General features: G+C 44.5%; 1 protein-coding gene across 1 annotated transcript; it reads left to right on the top strand.

Annotated features, from left to right (window-relative positions):
- Window positions 1–403: 403 nt before the first annotated feature.
- Window positions 404–15804, top strand: LOC104412151 (ATP-binding cassette sub-family A member 10-like; the record flags this gene model as incomplete). Its single annotated transcript, XM_010022770.1, has 31 exons — window positions 404–551; window positions 1058–1229; window positions 1876–1934; window positions 2296–2406; window positions 2489–2664; window positions 2974–3093; window positions 3442–3580; window positions 3715–3805; window positions 4154–4293; window positions 4650–4769; window positions 4936–5131; window positions 5803–5972; window positions 6691–6818; window positions 7172–7309; window positions 7723–7836; window positions 7974–8144; window positions 8479–8589; window positions 9206–9334; window positions 10111–10179; window positions 10609–10700; window positions 10927–11047; window positions 11387–11504; window positions 11959–12050; window positions 12613–12791; window positions 13370–13445; window positions 13723–13817; window positions 14319–14438; window positions 14626–14766; window positions 15037–15116; window positions 15197–15252; window positions 15706–15804. Coding segments are annotated over 31 exons (3771 nt in total), but the record flags the coding sequence as incomplete, so codon positions are not given.
- Between the last annotated feature and the right edge of the window lie 4955 nt (window positions 15805–20759).

Below are 20759 nucleotides of genomic sequence, written 5' to 3'. Positions count from 1 at the left end.
TATATATATACATGCACACAGATCTGTCTGGGAGAGGAGATTTCTGCACCAGAAGGAAAAGAAACTGAGTTTACTGATAATTTACCATATGGATAAATCAATCACTATGTAAAACTTCGTCTTTGTCGTGACTGTCACGTCAAGGGTGCCAATATCATGTTTCTTCAATGACTTTCTATAACACTGATCTCTGCTTCTGGATTGTTCTGGAAAATTCTAAACGAAACCATAAGATCTCTGCATGGAGTAAATGTGTTTCCTTTCCTCACTAGATAGAAAGGAAGGAAAATTGGTCAGTACTGCAGGTGATGTCTAGGTTAACAAAGTCAGTTGCACCCATGGTTTGATGGCATGTGCATAGTTTTCCAGCCTGAAAATTATTCTTCTTTGTCCTTTCTTTCAGGTTTTCCATTTAGAAAAGTATGGAATGGGTTTCTCTTTTTCTAACCTAATGGAGGACTCCTATTTTTTATTTTCTACTTACATTATGCTGGTCTTTGACTCAGCCTTGTACATGCTGTTAGCTATGTACTTTGACAAAGTTCTGCCAGGTAGGTATAATTTATACTTCTGATTATACTCTCACATTTTATACCTTTGATTTATATGGATTGCTTGTAATAGCTTGTCAAGGAAATGAGGGGCTGCTCCATTCTCAAAATAGGTTTTGGACTAAAAAAACATATTGTATTATATTACCGAGTGGCTTTTCTGCCCCTGGCACACACGTTCTTAAATCCCAAATCAAAGACAACAAAGTACTTAGTGGTTTTCTTTCTCTTATATTGCTGTTGAACTGTTTATTTGAAAACAGTGTAATAATGTATGGGACAATATGTTAATTCATTAAGTAAATGCTGAATTCACTAGCTATAGCCCTGAAGCCAACCTGCTTGTCTAGTCTAACCCCATCTCCAAACCTCTTTCTTTACTTTCTCAAAGTACCAGTTTTGAGTAATCCAAGTACTTATTAGAACCTCCTAAATGTTTAGTTCAGGATGGTGTCTTGGTTGTCACTTTGGTTAATGACAGGTCATCTTCTCTGCTTTCCTGTCAGGCAAATATGGCATCCCAGACCCCCCTTTTTTCTGCCTGAAGCCCTCGTACTGGGTGCAGAGCAGGAGAGGCTCCACCAGGGAGATGCCCAGAGCTTCAGTGAGCCCTGAGGAGCTCCTCAGTGATGATGTAGAGCCAGTGCCCCCTGAATTCATGGAAAAAGAGGCCATCAGGTAAAGAGAGGAGCTGCTCTACATGCTTTTTAAGTTGGGTAGCTTGGGTTTAATGCTCCCACCAACCATCACTTCCACCATCAGCTTCGATTTGATTTACCCAGGCAGTTTTTTGTGTTCATGAGGCTCTTGCAAAACACTTTGTTTCACAGAGAAATATTAGTAATAAAATGCAGATGGGAGAAACAGATAATTCAGGCTGAGCACTAATGGTGGAATTTGGATAAATTCAGATTAAAAAATAACAGGGTTTTTTTGCTATGGACTTTGTTAAACATCCATTAGGATCAACAAGGAGAACATGGAGGTCAGTGCATTATAAACCATGGACTTGTTCTTGTCTTTGCAAGGCTGCGTGCTCCAGTGTTGTGTGCCAGGTAGAGATGTTCACGTCTGTGTACAGAGCACGCCAAACCCTGCTGAATCTCAGGGTTGCTTCCCAGTACCTCTTACTTTTTATGCCATTTCTCTGATTTTAAATTAAGGCCCATAAGAATGAAAAAGAGCAACGGGGAAATGTATTTCATAGAGTGGTTTGGGTTGAAGGGACCTTAAAGCTCATCCGTTTCCAGTCTCCTGCCACAGGCAGGGACACCTTCCATTAGAAAGGAATCCTGAAATAATATAGTTCTTACCCTCCTTTTAGACTCCACAATATTAAAAAAGCATATAAAAAGAAGGACAAGAAGACAGAAGCTCTGAGAGGTAAGAAAGCTGCGATACTGATTCCTGTTAAAGATGAGGGAAAACAGTTGTACAAACATTTCAGTCAAAGAAAACACTTGCCTTGCTTGGAAATTTATGTCAAATAGTAAGTGATATAACTGACCACTATTTTGTTCTGCTTTTACTGATTTTCTATTGTATTTCAGTCTTTTCTGCTAAATACAGAGCAGCTTCTTACACCTTTAGTTAAAGGTTTGCAGAACTTTGCCCCACGTTGCTTAGTGTTTTGCTAATTATTGCTACTTAGTGCTTATACTTCTTGACTTGTGTTTCCTTCAACAACGAGTAGAGCCAAGTCAAACCTCATTTCTTCCCAAACTTGATGTTGTTTTCATTCTAGGTTTGTCTCTAAATATTTATGAGGGTCAGATCACTGCCTTACTCGGCCACAGTGGGGCTGGGAAGACGACACTGCTAAACGTGCTCAGTGGACTCACTTTCCCTTCTGAAGGTAGGATGGCAAGTAGTGGGCTTGATTCAGAAGCTGTAAAGATCAACTTGTTCCACCTCACCACATTTGTTCCTGTAAACAGGCTCTGCAACCATCTACAACTACAAACTCTCTGAAATAAGAGACAGAGAAGAGATTAGAGAGATGATTGGCATTTGCCCCCAGTTCAACGTACAGTTTGAGGTCTTGACAGTGAAAGAAAACTTGAAAACCTTTGCAGAAGTCAAGGGTATCAAGTCCAAAGAGGTAGAACGAGAGGTAAGTTGTGTGTTTCTCTGAATACACCCTTGGAATGCATCATGTTTCGGCAAAGGCTCCTTTGGGAAGCTCAAAGGGTCCTCCTGGTTGTGTCTTCTGAAAACCAAAGCTCATGTCAATCAACCAGGTTCGTAGGCAAGCTTGTGGGCTTGATGCTACTACAGCAATTCGTCTGCTCAACCCAAGGTGGTAGACCTCAGTACATACTCTTAGAAACTGCACCTTCAGTCCCAGCCAGATGTCCTTCATGACTAGTAAAGGATGGAAGGATATCTGGTGCTGAGAACGGACATCCTTCTGCTGTTCTAGGTGCGAAACATCTTGGAACTGCTGGATATTGGTAATATTCAAGACACTCAAGCGGAGAAACTGAGTGGTGGACAGAAACGGAAGTTATCCATTGGAATAGCCATGCTTGGGAATCCCCAGGTAAAGCAGCAGGAACGGCTGTGTAATATGGGGAATGTTCAGGTCCAACATAAGTAAAACCTTCTTATGCACTTGGCTACAAGTTCTTGCATGATTTCAGACATCTTTAAAGTTCTCATAATTATTAAAGTTAATAAATTTAATAATTTCATGATATTACTGATCCATCTTGCTTGGCTAGTTTTAAAGCAGAGAGACAGTTCCCTGACCTCTGCATAGCTCCCAGAATAGATGCCCGTGCATAAAAGGTGTCTTGGGTCTCTTGCCTTCAGGACCTGAGGCTTTCAGGAGAACACCAAACCCAAAAGACAAGCAATTGAGGAATGTCTGATTTCATCCGTTCGGCAGGTTTTGTTCCTGGATGAGCCAACGGCTGGGTTGGATCCTCTTTCCAGGCACAAGGTGTGGAGCCTCCTCAAGGAGCTCAGAGCTGGACGGGTGATCCTGTTTAGTACCCAGTTCATGGATGAGGCTGATATCCTCGCAGGTAAGCACTGGCTCAGCCTGCAGCAGCTCTGCAGGACAACACTGGAGCAGAAAGCCCATGTGAGGTTCAGCTGCAAAACCAGTTTTGAACCACAGCTCTGCAGTACAAATTCCTTTGGCTCTTTCTTTCTCTAGACCGCAAGGCTTTTATCTCACATGGGAGGCTGAAATGTGTCGGTTCTTCTCTGTTCTTGAAGAAAAAATGGGGGATTTGCTATCATTTAAGGTACCTACTTCAGCCCCAAAAACTGCTATCTGGGAATACGCGTATACAAAGAGCCACCAGAATGACTGTCGGGGAAAACCATAGAGCAGATGCCATCAAAACAAGAAAATTAACTTAATTAGTAATCAGTTAAACAAACTGAAGCAGCAATTTACTCCAGAGTAAGGAATGAATGAAATATACTGGAGCTTTCTTTATACGCATCCAAGCAAACACTGTGGTGGTGGGTGGGTGGTTGGGTTTGGGTTTGGGGGATTATTTTTGTTGGGTTTGTTGGGTTTGGTTGGTTGGTTGTATTGTTTGTTTGTTTTTTCAAGACTAAGCATCTCTCTCTTTGTAACTGAACAGGATCCATGTCAGTGAGTCCTGTGACTTAGAGAGTGTGACATCTCTGGTTAAACGGTACATCCCCGATGTCATATTCTCAGGACACAGTCAATACGAGCTGAGATATCAACTCCCATTAGAAAATGTGAACAAATTCCCAGGTAAAGTGTAGTAAAATAATTAAGAATTTTCCATGGGGGGGGGGGAAACATAAATGTGTGGCAAGAGAAATGAAGAGGGACATTTTCTACAGGAGTCACATAAGGATTTAGAACTGTTGCATTTTTGTTTTCCCCCACAATTTTAGCATAGGATTATAGAATCATAGAATGGTTTGGGTTGGAAAAGACCTTAAGATCATCTAGTTCCAACCCCTCTGCCTTGGGCAAGGATGCTTCATACTAGTCCATGTTGGACAAGGCTCTGTCCAGTCTGGCCTTGAACATTGCCAGGGATGGAGCTTATATGTGCTTATATTTGAAACCCTGAAGGCACTTGTATTATCTCTGACCTGCAGATCTGTTCAGTGGCCTCGACAGCTGCTCTGACCAGGGAATTATCAATTATGGAGTTAGCATGACAACCCTGGAGGATGTCTTCCTGAGACTGGAGGAGGAAGCCACGGTGGATGAAGAAGGTACAATCGTGGCTGCAAACACACAACCCGCAGCCAAAGGGAACAGCTACTTTACAATAGCCCCTGGCCTCCAGCATCTGGTTACTAGATGGCTCTTAGGCTTTCACACATTACAACATAGAAGCTGGTCTTAGACATAAATGTGCACGTGGAAAACTCTCTGCAGATGAGCACGTCCTCGGGGAGGAGCGTGCAGAAGCAGGACCACGACGCCCTGACAAGACGGAGCCGGGCTCCCTGCTGCTCTCGGGCTCCGGGAAGGCGGCAGTCGTCGGCTTGGCTCTTTGGAGGCAGCAGGTCTCTGCCATGGCATGGGTGCACTTCTTAAAGCTTAGGAGTTCAGTGAAAAACCTGCGGTCCATGTAAGTACTCAAGCGATTCTGTCTTGCAGATCTGGACAATCACAGCAGGCTGTTTCGATGAGCATTCAGATTAGCTGATGTCAGGTCTTAGTAATGAATGATCTTGGTAATCTGCACGCAGTGGAGAGGAAAGCTGCTTCTTTTCGAGTGCCAGTAGTATAAAAATCTCCCTTTTGTGCATATTCCCTTCTGAGTAATTTATGCAATGGAAATCCATTTTCTTTCTGAAGAAAAGAATCATTTAGAAACACTTTCATTTCAGGGGGAGGGGAAAGTTTCAAAATAAACTGTACAAAAAGAGGAGGGGAAAATGCTACTTTCAGGCTTCCTCTTTTAACTTAAAATTCTCTCACGTTGCCAGCGTTGAACTATTTCGTCCCCATTGATCTTCAAGCTGGTATTTCCTGCTGGGGTACAAGAAACAGACAGCAGATGCTGATTTAGGCATCTTTAAGGAAGTCTGAAAAGCATTTCATGGCTCTAAAAAGTTGAGCACTCCAGATCTGAGATCCTCTCCCTGATACATTTTGAGGTCCTTTGTGAATGATCAAATTTGAGACTTCTGAAAATTGCCAAAAATTCCTGACAAAAGCATATAGTTTACCATTCCCAACATGCATCTGCGTTCTGCTGAATGTATTTTCAGAGTGTCTCTTCCTCTCTCTCTTTAGTTTGCTGCTCTATGTGGTTTTTCTGCTTCCTCTGGTTTTGCAACTGTCCCTGGTTGCTGCCTGGCAGAGTGTGAGTGCTTGGGAGCTCTCATCTGCACGGTACTTCTTGCCCCGGGGGAAGAGGGCTTGGTCAGAGACAACAACCAGCCTCCTGGTCCACAATAACACGGGTGAGGGGAATGAGCTTTTCCTCATCCTTTCTTACGCTGGGGCTGCATGGTGTTGCAAAGGAAAATAAGTGAGAGAGGAGATGGTTGTAGGATGCAGGGGATCTAGGGGGTGATTGAGGGTTTTGTGGTGGAGATGATGGGAATTGTCATTTTTAAAGGGTTGTGAATGAAACCCACTCGAGAGATCCTGATGTAATGATGTGAAAAGGGCTATCATAGCAAATGAGATTAGAAGGGACCCAGTTCATTCCCTGCCCCAAATCCAGACCTCTATCCAAACAATTTCTGCATTTTCAGAATGTGGGATTCTCAAGCCATACTCCAGTAAAGGCTCACTAATGCTGAGTCAGATTAATGGTCTACTTCCAGTTTTACCGTTGATATTCCTATGAATGGTAGCTATTTTGCATTATTTGGACAGAGTACAAAAGTGTTGGCTTCATCAGACCATCACAAAAGAGGACACATTTTGTAGCAACTCAGCAAAGGCAGGGGAAAAAAACAACAATGCAAAAATGCAGTCAATGAGACTGAAATCTAATAACTTCACAAGAATTAATGTGCAACGATCCACCTCGTGTTTGCTGTCTGATATCCACAGTTATTAGGCTTTCCCAGGTTTTGTTTGGTGGTCATGGATTTGAACTAAAAACCCAAACCATCAAAGACTCTCTTTGGTCCAGTACTGTGATTCCTCTGCTTTTGGCTCTCACGCCAGGCACAGACATTGAAGACTTCATCCACATGCTTGAGAGCCAAGACCTCACAGTGGAAATAACAAGTGAGGAAAACACCACGGAAGAGCTAAAACACAATGGGGCTATAAAGGTGTCTCACAAAGATCAGGTGAGGATCTTTTGTTCTCCACCCGTTTCTTCCCAATAACTGAGTAACTCAGCATGATGCCTTCATGAGGTCTACCTGTGGGATGGTCCTATTGAATAAGGCCCATGAGTTCAAAGGTGTGAAGGTGTTTTAACCAGTAAATTACATAATAGAGGAGACCATATCACCTTCATCCTCCACCTCAAACTTCACATTTTCTGTAGCATGGACTTCTAATATCTCATAATTTGGGTTTTTAAGCAAACAAAGCATAAGCAAAGTTATTCCAGGCCTGGATTCTCCTGGCTATGCTCCTTTTCTACTGTGGATGAGAAAAGCCATGAGTTTTCATCTTGTTTTCTTGCTCTTTGAAGAGCTACAGGTTTACCGTGTTATGCCACATGGAGACTGTCAACTGCTTCCCGGTGCTTGTGAACATCATTAGCAACGCTCTGCTGAGAGCCCTCAACTCCACGGCGCACATTCGGATCTGGAGCCATCCATTTTTCTCTGTAAGTGTCAGAGCCAGAAGGTGTCAGAAAATAGTTCTTAAATCTGATTAAGGTCTCAGTAACTCATCAGATTTTAACAGGAAGCCCATGTTCATACCTGTGAACCCGCTGTCCTCAATGCTCACTCTGGAACCATCGTGTTGACTTCAGGAAAACTGAAGCTAATTTTTCCCCTCTGGGTCTCAGGGGATGCTGAACGTGGCTGGAAGGGTTTCTTAAGGAGGTTCCTTATTCTCTACATCACTTTGCAGGGCTACAGTTTGAGGAAAACCTTCTTCCTGTCCATATTTGGTTTCAGATCTCACTTTGTGTTCATCCTGCCCTGTATTTCATGAGAAATGCAGTAAAATGAATTGTTGCATCTAGTCTTTACATTGCAGATGGTTTCCACAAATGCTTTGTTCTATTTTCAGATAGACAATCCACAATTCTGGGATTATTTTGTTTCTTTTTACCTCTTCTATATGCTGCTGTTATTCCCTGGTTTTCCGCCTCACTTTGCAATGGGCTACATGCAGGATTACAAGGTAAATCCCTTGAAATGGAGCAGATTTGGGGTGTGCAGAAGGGATTGCAACTGCATTGCAACAAGGACATTTGAGTATGATGCTATGAGCAGCTTTGCAGCCAACAACAAACTGCCCTTTGCATTGTGTCTTCCCAGGTGGGAGCTCGTGCCCAGCTGGGGGTCTCAGGGCTCTTTCCTTCAGCATACTGGTGTGGGCAGGCACTGGTGGACATCCCACTGTGCTGGCTCCTTCTCTTCTCAATGTTTGGGCTCCAGTTTGCATTGAGCACCAAGGTTTCCTGGCATGCCGACATCCTCTTCCTGCTGGTACATCCCATTCTGATGATTTCTGGTTCACTAGGGAGGGATTGAGGTAGTATTCCGAGCATGCATAGGGATAAAGGAGACACCTCTGGGTCCCCAGGTGCTTAGTGACCTTCTCCTTGTTTCACCTCCTATCATTTGGGTTTCCCCAGCTGGAAATAAAAGGCAATAAATCTTACCTTTAATATACCCCCTTATACTTGGCAGTAGAATTGTGGTAATTTATGAATACTTTGATCTTAATGTATGATCCTTTAAACTGAACCATATTACTATATATAGGTTTCTGGTTACTTAGATGACTCCAATTTCTAATGAAAGCCCTTTCTTTCTGTAGATCACAGGTGCTTTAGGCTATGGAATTTCTATCGTTCTCTTCATCTACGTGATCTCCTTCATCTTCCGCAAAGGATGGAACTGTGATTTTTGGTCTTTTATCCTGATAGTGGTAAGCATATGGCTAGAGAATGTGCTGTAGGGTTTATAGAAGTGTATTTTGAGAACTTAAGGATGAACTCTATGTTAAAAAAACACCAAGTATAGATGTAGAACATAAATATGTGTTTTATAGCAGTCAATTCTATATCAAATTCCTAACACCATGTTCCCATAATCCTGTTGTGGCACAGGGAAATGCTTGAATCTACTCTGAGCTGGTTCAGGAATGAAGGCAAGAAAGTTATTTATCGCTCTGTTCAACACTTTGCATCCAGGAGATGTAAGCTGTAGAGATATGAACCATTAGGTTAGATGCAGCCTAACCTGGGTTATTTGGCATGATCTTGGGATGGAATGAACAGGACGGGATGCCGTGCTTCGTTGTTCTGCCTGAAGCAGCCTTGTGTCTAGGAAGAAGTTTCTCTGGCTGACCCAAACCAGCATCCTACCCTCAGACAGAGATGGTTGAGAACCTCCCTTACTGTTTCTTATCTTTATCTCTCTTGTCCACCTTTAGAAATCCATCAGGAAATCGAAAAAGTAGACCCACACAATTTTTAAGGCCAGTGATGGGTGTGATTTCCCCCCCCCCCATCAGCTAAGTTACCCTCTTGCTTTATTTTTAGGTATGCTTCGTTACTTATATCATCAGCAGAGTCATGGATTTGTCCACTGATGGCAGAGTCACCCTCTACATTCTGTCTCTCTTGACTCCCATGTACCCACTGCTGGGTGTAACAATAAGCTGCCTGCAGGTAAGCAGCAGCGCTGGGGGAGGAGAGGAACCCCACCACAGAACACAACTAAGTGTCCTTGTGAGCAAAGTCTGGTGGCAACAACACACTGTGCTCTGGGAAGGCTCCTTAGTTTCCTCTTATGAGTGGGATTTTCCCAATGGCCAGAGTGCATCATCAGATGTCCATTTTGGATCAGATCTAATTTTCCCAGCTGTTCATTATGGTTAGGGGACACTTTTCATGCAGTTGTGATTGTAGATTAGGATCTTCTTACGCAGAGTCGAGCAGCATGGCTTCAACAACCGTATGAGAAAATTACACATCTTATGTTGCATGGAAGCCAAGGGAGAATTAAGAACACTCACAAGGTGCTTTATTCCATGTCAGCTGAGTGGGGTGGTGGAAAGTCAGCTACGAATGTAACAAAACCCTCCAGCTACATGCAAGGCCATTTATGAGCCCCAAATTACTTAGGAGTGAGTCCAAACAGGAAAGACTCCTCCTCTGTCCTGTCCCAGTCACCACCACCTCTTCTCTGCTCAAAGGAGAGGAGACGTTTCCCTGTGATAGGTCATTATCCCTGGAAAGTGGGTTGTTTTAGACAGGTACGGTGTGCTGTGACATTTTCTGGTATCAGATGCCCAAAGTTAAACATCTTATTTGTTCATCGTATAGTGAATATTTTGGGTAAATCAGAAGCTTTTCTACATTTTCAAAGTATCTGTTATTTGCTTTTAACCCTTCCAGAATTAGCCAGCAGGTCTTCATTGTGTATTTTCTTATTATTCTTATAGATTTTTATAGAAGATGCCAGGTTACTTGATGTGACTTCAAAGAACGATGTACTAATAGCTGTCTTTGCAGTAAGAAAACATTTAAGATTATTTTTATTTAGTAATATGTGTCTACTAAAACCCTGGCCTTAGTTTTGAGTGAACAGGCAAGAGCCCTGGTCTCATTTCCTGCAGGAGGATCTCAGTGGGTTACCCCCCCGTAATAACCTAGCTCCTTTGAAATGGGGAAGGGGAAATGGAATAAGCTCAAATCACTTAACGCTGTTATCTTATGAATGATGTATTTCTTCTATTATTGGCATTTCCTGGAGTATTGGTAAGTGACAGTAGAATTCACATCCTTCAGGATTACCCCAAATTTAGATGTTAATGGACTTTATTTTTGCATACTGTGGTTTTCCCCCCACTATATTTTGTAACCTCACCACCACCTTCTCAGTTTCAGCAGTAGCAGGATGGAAGGGAAGGCTGTTAATGTGGCAACCTCTTTTCTTTCAGCCTTATATCCATTCTGTGGGTTTCATTTTTCTTCTTCGATATTTGGAGATCAAATATGGAAGAGCAGTTCTGAGAAAAGACCCAATATTCAGGTTGGTATAAACACATGTGTACCGCAGGCACATGTGAGATCTAAACTCCCACCACACACAGTTCTTTGATTATAAATTGCAGATTATAAAGATATTTTTTAAATTAATATTAATTAAAAAATGCAAGAAACATTGAACTCTTGGTTTACCCAAGAGTCAATGTTCTCCACTGGTGGAGAACAAGGTTAAAGAACAACATGCTAAGATGAATGTGGTGCATTTGTAGGATTTCCCCAAGAAGAGAAAGCGGCCACCAGCATCCTGAGGAGCTTGAAGAGGAAGACGAAGATGTCAAAGCTGAAAGAGCAGCAGTGAGAAATGCCATAGCAGCTCCAAGTCAGGAGGAGGTATGACCAAGTCTTGTCTTATTTTATGTCAATAAGAAGCCCACTGGTAAAAACCAAATCACCAAATATCAGTAAGCACAGGTCAGTGCTCTGGCTGTACTGTTCTCATGGGGAGAATCCAGCTCCCAGATATACAGTGTGGGTACCATCAGGGTAGAGAAGAAAGCTGTTAAGAGGAATGTGGGCAATGAATTGTCCTGTTGCACCTCAGATTCTCAGTGAACCATAAACCAAAGATCTTTAGAAGGTTTTCTCCCTTTTTTGATGGAAAAATATCACTGAGGGCTTAATGTTATCCAGTATAATAGATTGATCTTTCTTTTCCCTCCTCACTTTCAGAAATCAGTCATTATTGTCAGCAATCTGTGCAAGGAATATAAAACAAAGCAAGCTGGTTCTGTTTTTAAGAAGAAGAAGAAAATGGCCACCAAAAATGTTTCCTTCTGCGTTAAAAAAGGTGAGATCTGGAACTGTTCTCCTAGACCTGATCTGGACTCCTGATCATACCCAGAAAGTTAGTTCTGAGTTATCTGAGCAAGAACATAAAGGTCAAATCTATTTGCTCTGTGGTTAGGGCACGTTCAGTCTGTAGTTGATGTGTTAATGGACAATGTGACATGGATGCATCTTGTTAGTTACCTTTGACTCTGTTACCTAAACTAACATAGCCCCCTCTTGCAAGGATCCACTTCAGCAGAGGCTTCTGAGAGCCCTGGGAGCAGTGCTCAGACTCACAGCACTGGTTACAGCTGAAATGTTATGGGCTCTCAGGCATATATTTATACTATTTACTTTTATATGATCTTTGTATTAGCATGCTCTCTTTTGTATGTTTTTTCTTCTGTGGGACTGTGCCTGGTATGTTTCTTGAAGGGGAAGTATTACTAAGAAATTATATGCATTGATTCCAGGAGAAGTATTAGGGCTGCTGGGGCCCAATGGAGCTGGTAAAAGCACAGCTATGAAAATGATCACTGGAGAGACGACACTGACTGCTGGGCAGGTAGGAGAAAGGGGAGAGATCCATGATAAAAACACAAGTGCAAACCTTGCTCCTAGGCTAAGCTACCATTGTTTTTCACAGCATTGTTAGTGATCAAGGTTTTAACTGCATTCACTGTGCTATTAAATTGTATTGAGTGTATTAAATTAAATGTATTGGTAAAAATATTCATAGAATCCCAGCCTGGTTTGTATTGGAAGGAACCTTAAAGCTCATCCAGCTCCAACCCCCTGCCACGGACAGGGACACCTTCCACTAGAGCAGGTTGCTCCAAGCCCCTGTGTCCAACCTGGCCTTGGACACTGCCAGGGATGGGGCAGCCACAGCTTCTCTGGTCACCCTGTGCCAGTGCATCACCAGCAAATTGTGAGCTTGTTCTGACTTCAACAAGCAGTTGCATCTACCTTAATTGTCCATGTTTATCTTTAGAAAGATGCAAGTGAGGGTTGCAAAATCACTGCCTTGCTCTTTGGGTTTCCTTGCCTAAATCCCAGTGAAGCCCCTAGTCTTCCTCTGAACCATACCCTTCCTTGTATGTTGTGAGATCACCCTGTTTTTGCAGGTGCTGATGAAGAGAGGAGATGGAGCAACCTCCCATCTCCAGGACCATGCACCTGCCTTCCTGGGGTACTGCCCGCAGGAGGACCCGCTCTGGCCAGACCTCACCGTGCTCCAGCATCTGCAGGTCTATGCAGCTGTGAAAGGGGTGTCCAAGGAGGACACGGCTGCTGCTGTCAACCGGTACGGATGGAGGCTGCTTCCTGGGGTTGGCCAGTGGTTTATCCCTCCTCCTCGGCCATGAGAAGGGGACGAGAAAGTCAAAATAAGCCATAAAGAAACTCAGGAAATGGGGCTGCAAAAACGATTTTGTGCTAAATGCCATGATTAAGTGAGTGGATTAAGAAAATCTCCAGTTCGCCTGAGTGCATCTAGTGAGGATAAATTTACCACTAATGCCCTTTAAAGTGTGTTATCTCTAGGAAGCTTTTCCGAAATCTGATGTTACAGTTGGGCACTACAAGAAAAGGTGCTTAAGCACTGCCTGCTCAGCTGACATTGGCAAGGTGGGAAGGATTTATAATGCTGTTGACACTAATGCTGGGTTTAGACAAAAGCTTGTGGTTTGTTCAGTACACTTTCCTTCAAATATTCACTTGCATTTTAATAATGCAATAAATATTTCATGAAAACAAACAGGAGTGAAAAGCAAGAGGAAGAAAGTTGTTTTTTCTTATAATTTTGGGATTCCTTGATGAGAGTATTGATTTGGAATAACAAAAATGTTCTTCCCTTTTTTCACTTGTTCCTTTTCCCCACAGAATAGTACATGCTCTGCAGCTTCAAGACTACCTAAAAAAGAAACCTAGAAAATTATCTGCTGGGATAACCAGAAAGGTTTGTATTGTGTTACCTACAATGAGTACTGCAGTGCTCACAGCACAAATCAAATATCCCCTTTGTTGGAAGAGGAACCTACCTGTTCTCTGAGCTACAGGGAGAGCATCATGCTATCTCCCACGGTGGGGTGATGGAAATCAGCCTTTTCCAAAACCACATTGCCTATAAATCAAACCTTGATTCCCATAAATGAAGCAATGCTGTCTGCAGCTCTTTGTAGACAGAACTCCAGGGACTGCAAAGGGATTGACGCAGCCCCGTTTCCCTGTCCTAGCTGTGCTTTGCAGTGTGCATGCTGGGCAACCCTGCGGTCCTGCTCCTGGACGAGCCATCAACTGGCATGGACCCCAACGGGCAGCGCTGTGTCTGGTGAGTAGGACCTCGGGCACTGTGCCACAATGGTGGTAAAGGGGTTGGCAGGCAAGAATGCAATGCCTAAGGCTAGGTAAAGAGTGTTTTACCCCATCTGTGGTTAGTGCTGCTCATCATCTGCCAATGGTTTTGCTGGATATTCCATTTTCTTGGTTCTCTCTAGCTAAAGCATGAGCAAGGAGAGAGAAAAAACATTTTACCCTCATCCTTATTGCAAACTTTAGGACAGTCATATGTGGGATTTGGAAGGATTCATAAAGGGACCTGAGTCAAAAATATGTATTCTCATATATATCATTTTATATATATATATTCCAATATTATTATTTCAAAGTATTACCATTTGCACGTCAGTCTGAAGTTGTTGTATGTGAATTTTTACACTTGTTTTAGGGCAGATGCATTTGGAGGGACAAAAGTATAAGAAGAAGTGTCTGATATTCCTAGGGAATGTTAACTTTTTTTTCTTCTTCTTTTTCCCCCCTTTCTGGTCCCCAGGAAAATGCTTCGTGCCGCCCTGCAAACCAAGGAGTCGGGAGCCATCCTTTCGACACACTACATGGAGGAGGCAGAGGCAGTGTGTGACCGTGTGGCCATCCTGGTGTCCGGGCAGCTACGGTGGGAATGCAGCTGAGCTGGGAAACAGCCCATGCTGCAATAAGGGCTTTTCCTCCAGCCTCACCCTCCTGAGCCCATCACCATGAGCTTTCTGAAGTGCTCCCTACGATTTCACCAATTTGGGAAGGAGCAGATGATGGGGTACCAATGGTTTCACACTCACATCTTTTTCCTTCCCCTCCTGCAGGTGCATTGGCTCCATTCAGTACCTGAAGAACAAGTTTGGCAAGGGCTATCTGCTGGAAATTAAGGTGAAGGATCCAGAGCGTGCTGATCTTCTCCACGCTGAGATTTTGAGGATTTTCCCAAGCGCAGCCCGTCAGGAGCGGTAACTATAACATATGGGATGAAAGGTGGTTTCAACACTAATTCATCCCTAAAAATGTGCCCAGTGTGATGGCCGGACTCAGGATCTCAGTTGGAGAGGGATGAACAGCTCAGAGGCCCTGTATGTGGACCTGATTTGATGTCATCACATCCAACCCTGCTGTGCACCCTACAGCAAAACATCACACATCCAGCTCGTAGCATGACATAAAGTTTTGGTCCCAGGACATCAATACGGAGCAAGAATCATCTTTTCTTCTTTTTCTTTAAGGTTCCCCTCTTTGCTAGTCTACAAGGTCCCAATGGAAGATGCACTGCCCCTGTCTCAATCATTCTCCAAGCTAGAGGAAGGTAAGAGCAAAACAAGATGACTTTCTGAGAGGGTAGAACACAGATTGCTAACTTTTGACCCCCTTTCCATTTCTCCACAGCCAAACGAAAATGCAACTTCGAGGACTACAGCTTCTCTTTGAACACTTTGGCTCAGGTAGGTGATTTCAAAGCTGGATATGCTGTAAAGGCATGAGCAGGGAAAAAAAGCTGTAGTGAGACCTTAGTGGAGCAAAGAGGCTCCACCAAAAGGCTGCTGGGGGATGGTGAGTGATGAATCCTCTGCTGGGAAAGTGGTGGAAAATGGTCTGTTTTTTTCCTGTTGTTGGGATTTAGCATGATGGGAATAAGTGCAGGCAGATTATTGCTGCCTGACTCCACTCACCCAAGTCAGGCACACAGCGCATCAGGGGGATGGAAGCTCTGGGTAGATGCCCATGACCAGCCTCTGTGGTTGCTCCTGAAGCAGTAGGTTATTGCTCCTTGTACAATTGCTGGCAGCTAAGTTGAGGAATGTTTATGTCAAACCATTGCTGTTCCTCTTGTAAGGGAGCATCACATTGTCTAGTGAAAATCAGAGAAATAATCAGCTTTATCTTGTCTATTTCAGGTGTTTTTGGAACTCTCCCGAGAGCAGGAAAAGGATAATTTTGATCTGAGTTTGGATGGGGCTTTTGAATGGAAACAGCTTCAGCAGGAGGACTGCTAAAAATCCAAGATGCTCATTTACACATTACTCCGTATTAACCCGATGTGACATTGCACATATTTACTACCATTATCAGCATACCACAACGAGAAGGAACAAGCTCTGCCTTTCCAGTGAGCATCTGCTGAGGGTTCCTCTCCAATGCAGAAGATGTTTCACCGGGACATTGATACATTAAGCCCTACCCCAAGTTGCATTTCCAGTGGCTGGTTGATGAAATGATGCCTATGCTCCTGAGAGCTCTCACCAAATAGAGCAGCACATAGCAAAGGATCAGAGAGGTTTGCAGGGGTCATAATCCACCTCTAGGGATTGAGGCTCTGCTTTGCTTGGTAGATCTGGGCACATCAGGGAATTCTGGACACGCTGCCAACCTTCTGGGCTCCTCTCCCACCAATGTGTGGGGCTATTTACCTATGATGTGTTTAAATGCATCTTAATGAGATTTGCACTCTATTTTTATAGCCTTCCAATAAATGTCTCTATAGAACCTGTGATTACACCCTCGTATGTCATCATTACTGTGGACCATCAGGAACAGTTCAGACTCCTTCCCATGGGGATGGAGGTGGCTACAGAGGTCCAAGAGCTACTGGCCAGAAAGCTGTAGTCCCTTGTATTTGCTGTCTCCGTCAGCCTGGAGAAGAGAAAGCTCTGCAAAGACCTTATAACAGCCTTTTAGTACTTAAAAGGGGCTTATAAGAAAGATGGAGACAAATGTTATAGCAGGGCCTGTTGTGACAGGAAAAGGGGTAATGGTTTTAAACTAAAAGGGGGTAGATTTAGACTAGATATAAGGAAGAAATTTTTTACAGTAAGTGGTAAGACACTGCCACAGGTTGCCCAGAGAGGAGGTAGATGTTCCATCCCTGGTACCATTCAAGATCAGGTTGGACAGGGTTTTGAGCAATCTATTCTAGTTGAAGATGTCCCTGCTCACTGCAGGGGTGTTGGACTAGATGGTCTTTAAAGGTCCCTTCCCACCCAAACCATTCTGATTCTATTATTCTTCTCCTCACAGTTTGGGCATATTTATCCAGCTCTTTTGCAAAAGTTAAAACTCTCACAGAACGAACAAAGCCCAGTTCTCGTTATGTGATCTGCAGCGGTGGCTGTGTCGCAATCACTGCTTGGGTCAGTTTCCCGCTCAGCTTCAAAACAGAGTTTGGCAGTTGAAGGACACATATTTAGAGGGATTGTGACTATTTCCCTCCTGATTGCACAATAGCTCCATCTGTAATCGCCACCCCTGGGAAGTGCAACCACCAACACTGCAGTCACCTGTGCACACACTCAGCTCCAGGAAATGGAAGCTCGGTGAAAGGGAAGAGGTCTTTGAACGATGCAATGACAGCAAACAGCAATAAAAGCCCCAGCAAAGTCCTGTCCTAGAGAGAGCACCTCCGGCAGCTGGATGAGGAGGAGTGCACTGGGATTCAGGCAAGACACGAAAGCAGAGAGTAGGACCGAGGTGTGAAATCTTCTGGTGGCATTTCCTTCTCCGGGGTGAAGAGCATCTCCTGCCTGAGCTATTCCTTCCAACACCTCTTGGAACAGTTGTTTCTTGCAAGGAACTACCATCAACCCACTTCATCTTCTGCTACCACAGGTTTGACAGACAATTCTTCATGATATTTGAGTTTTTTCATTACAGGGGAAGATGAAGCAAGCAGAGCTGGCTTCATTATCTCCTGAACAAGTAGGAGAAGGAAAAGGACCTACAGAGAGTGCCCCAAAGGCCAGCTGATTGGAGCTGAGGTATCATAGGGACGGGGCTCATGGCATTGGCAGCACACAGTCAAGATTTCCAGGTCCTGGCCTGTGGCCAGTGGTTGGAGAAAGGGGTTCTGTCACCAGCACAAAGCGGAACTTTGCTGGCAAGAGGGAACGAACAAAAGTTCACAAGGACTTGGCTTTTCCATTGAAAAAATAGAAAGAACAAGAGAGATTTCCTGGAAATGAACTGGCTTCTGAAATAATCTCTTCAGAGGAATTCCACCTCCCTCCCTTGCCCTGCCCTGAGCTGAAGGGCTGCAGTGGGAAAATCCATCCCCAGGACCTGTGGCCTCTGTCCCTGCTCCATGACCAGTGGGAATGCCCTGCTCCAGCACGAAAACCAGCTCCAAAACTGGCCTAACATTTTGGTTCTTCTCCTTGTTTTCCAGCACAGCAGGAGCCCTGCATGGACACGGTGTCCCTGCTGATAAACCTGAACCAGAGGGTGTTGGCCATGCCCCAGGGTGCATCCATCAACCCAGCACAAAGAGGATGAGGCAGCTCTGTGCTGCAGATGCTGTGCGTTCCTGGAGGTAACTCATGCAATAACTTGCTCCTTTTAACAGGGAGATTCTTATTTATCAGACTTAATAATGCCCTCTTTATGCAGCAAGCACACAAAGGGCTATTCACCACCAGCTGCTTCCAGTGCTGGTCCCAAAGCACCATTCCCCAAACAGGCATCCCAGAGCAACAGCAAAGAGCAGCCTTTGCCTTTGAGGTTAGATAAGGAAAATCAGTGCCAGGCAGTGGGTTTTGAGTTTGGAGAGCAGGGCGCACGTGTGCTCAATTTGGAAGCTCAGGGACAGCATTTCACCCTGCAAAGTTCTGGGGAGCAAAGGGGTGTTTGCAACACGTCTGGACAGGAATGGTAGGGCTTTCCAGGTCTCCCCATCCTCTTGCAGGTGTGATAAGAGATAAGAGCGTTGTCTAGTTCAAATGCTAGTTCAGCAAGTCCCCCTAAGTGCAAGTAAGCCACAACAACAAAGTGATGTTTCTGAGAATGCCAAGGAACTTCACAAAAAGCAGTGATGCAAGCTGCAAAACAGCTGAGACTAACTCCTGTGGAGGAGGAGGAGGAGGGTAAAGCTGAGCAATGATAAGCAAAGGGCTGTTGTCCTGCAGGAAGCCCATAGCAGATGGCCTAAAAAGGTGCGTCCTGCCTGAAGACACCCCGCAGAGTAAAGGCAATGCACCCCAGCCCTGTGCAGCTCCTCACAGCTGTATCCCCCCTTCACAGCAGCAATGCCATGGCTATTTGTGCTTTCTCTTAAACAGGCACCTCCACATCTTGTGTTGGACTGAACAAAACCCATCCTTTTTTCACAGCAACCTGCAGGGAGAGGAAAACAGGTTGACAGCCTCAAACAGAAAGCTCTCTGTGAGTGCTCGGAAAGGAAAGGCACCATGAATATAGAGTACTCCCATTCCATGAAGGCACTGAGCACCTCCAGCTGGGCAGACGAGAGGCTTTATTGCAGCGAGCCCAGCTCGTTCCTGTGCAACACAACTGGCCATGTGTGGCTGTCCCAGAGCAGAGCCAGATGTTCTTCAAGCAGAAGAAATGAAGCAAGGCAGATGTTGGCAACCTCGATGGCGGAGGAGTCCAATTCCCGTTTTCCATTCGCTTGAGACAAAAGAGGAAATCAGGGTTGGATTACATCTGCATGTGGAGGGAGGTGAGCAGGATGGATCAGGCCCTCAGCTAATACAAACCAGCGTATGCTCCCCTGTCTGCAGCACGTGAGTACCAGGATGTCACAACAAGCATCTCTCAGAGAGTTTAACTTTTAAGGCATTTCAGCTTGAAGTTTGAATTTCACTCACAAGAAAAGCTGAGAACTTCCTCTTGCATTGGTTCTCCCTCGTTCTACTCAGCATCTCAAACCCCTTTTGGGCTCAAATCATTCTCTTTAGCAGCAGATGGATAAAATATCAGGCCGAAGATCATGTGTGGCTGTGATAGCAGCCAAACCCAACAACATATTTACTTCAAAGCAGGCAGAAGGCTAGCTTGTCCAGCTGGAAAGAGCGGGAAGTGTGTTTTTAAGGAAGTGGAAGAAGGGGATAGAGAAAGAGATGATTGTGTAAGTCCTGGTGTCCCAGTTAGGTCATGCCTGAATGATAACAGGAGTTCATGAACTTATGTTCTGGGCAGAATGGAGGTGTCCGGTTGTCCCTGTGCATCCTCATCCCGGCACAGACATCAGATGGTGTTTTATGGACAGGTACGGAAGGCCATGGGCTGTGCAGCAGTGGAGGTAGAAATGCATCTGCGTGTCTGTGGTCATGGTGGATGCCACTGGCATGAGGACTGAATGCAGCCCTCCTGCAGGGGCTTTTTAGAATGAATTTGGGCTATTTGATGATATCAGAAGTCATCTAGTTCAGTAATTAATGCCCCTGGAGAGGTCTTGGGTTGGGTCAGAGGTAGGTGCTGGATGTCAGCGGGAGCCCAGATGCCAAAGACAAATGCTCCCCATGGATTTGGGCCGTGCTGGCACAGGTCTTTCTGTGTCACTGTGGTGGCAAAATACCACGGGTTTGCAGGAAGAACTGTCCCTGCCGTCCATATTGTCTCTCCCAGGTAACTGGATGCAGCTATAGGAACCTATAATGCCTATAAGTAAATAATCATCTCTCTTGCAGGTGGCCAAACCCTCACTTTGAGCAACTTCCCACCTTGCAGCAGCCTTCTTGCTCCATGTCCCAAACAAGAGCCAGGAGCCAGCCCAGCCATCAGCTCCTCCAAGTGCAAAACCCACCACAATGATCTAAGACATCTTCCTCCTCATCCAGGTATGTGAACAGAGCTATTTTTACATAGGTTGGATGGGGCTTGGAGCAACCTGCTTTAGTGGAAGGTGTCCCTGCCCATAGCAGGAGGTTGGAACTGGATGAGCTTTAAGGTCCCTTCCAGCCTAAACCATTCTATTATTCTATGAGTTCATGATTATGACTTTAAAGCAAGTGCTGTGGGATGCAAGGAGGATTTGAAGCAGGATTTGCTAGGCCTCACCTTAGGCAGCTGAGGACATCTATTTGCTGGCGCTGGCTGCTGGCATGGGCCACCACTTCCTCCACCCACAGAACTTGGTTTTCTTTGGCCTCAGGTGGAGAAATCCATTCCATGTTCTAAACACGAATTCTCTAAAGGGTTTCAGGATGCGGAGCAGGAA

Source organism: Nestor notabilis, unplaced genomic scaffold (genome assembly GCF_000696875.1).
Source record: "Nestor notabilis isolate BGI_N333 unplaced genomic scaffold, ASM69687v1 scaffold16629, whole genome shotgun sequence".
Lineage (NCBI taxonomy): Eukaryota > Metazoa > Chordata > Aves > Psittaciformes > Psittacidae > Nestor > Nestor notabilis.
This window is presented reverse-complemented; position numbering and strand designations above follow the sequence as displayed.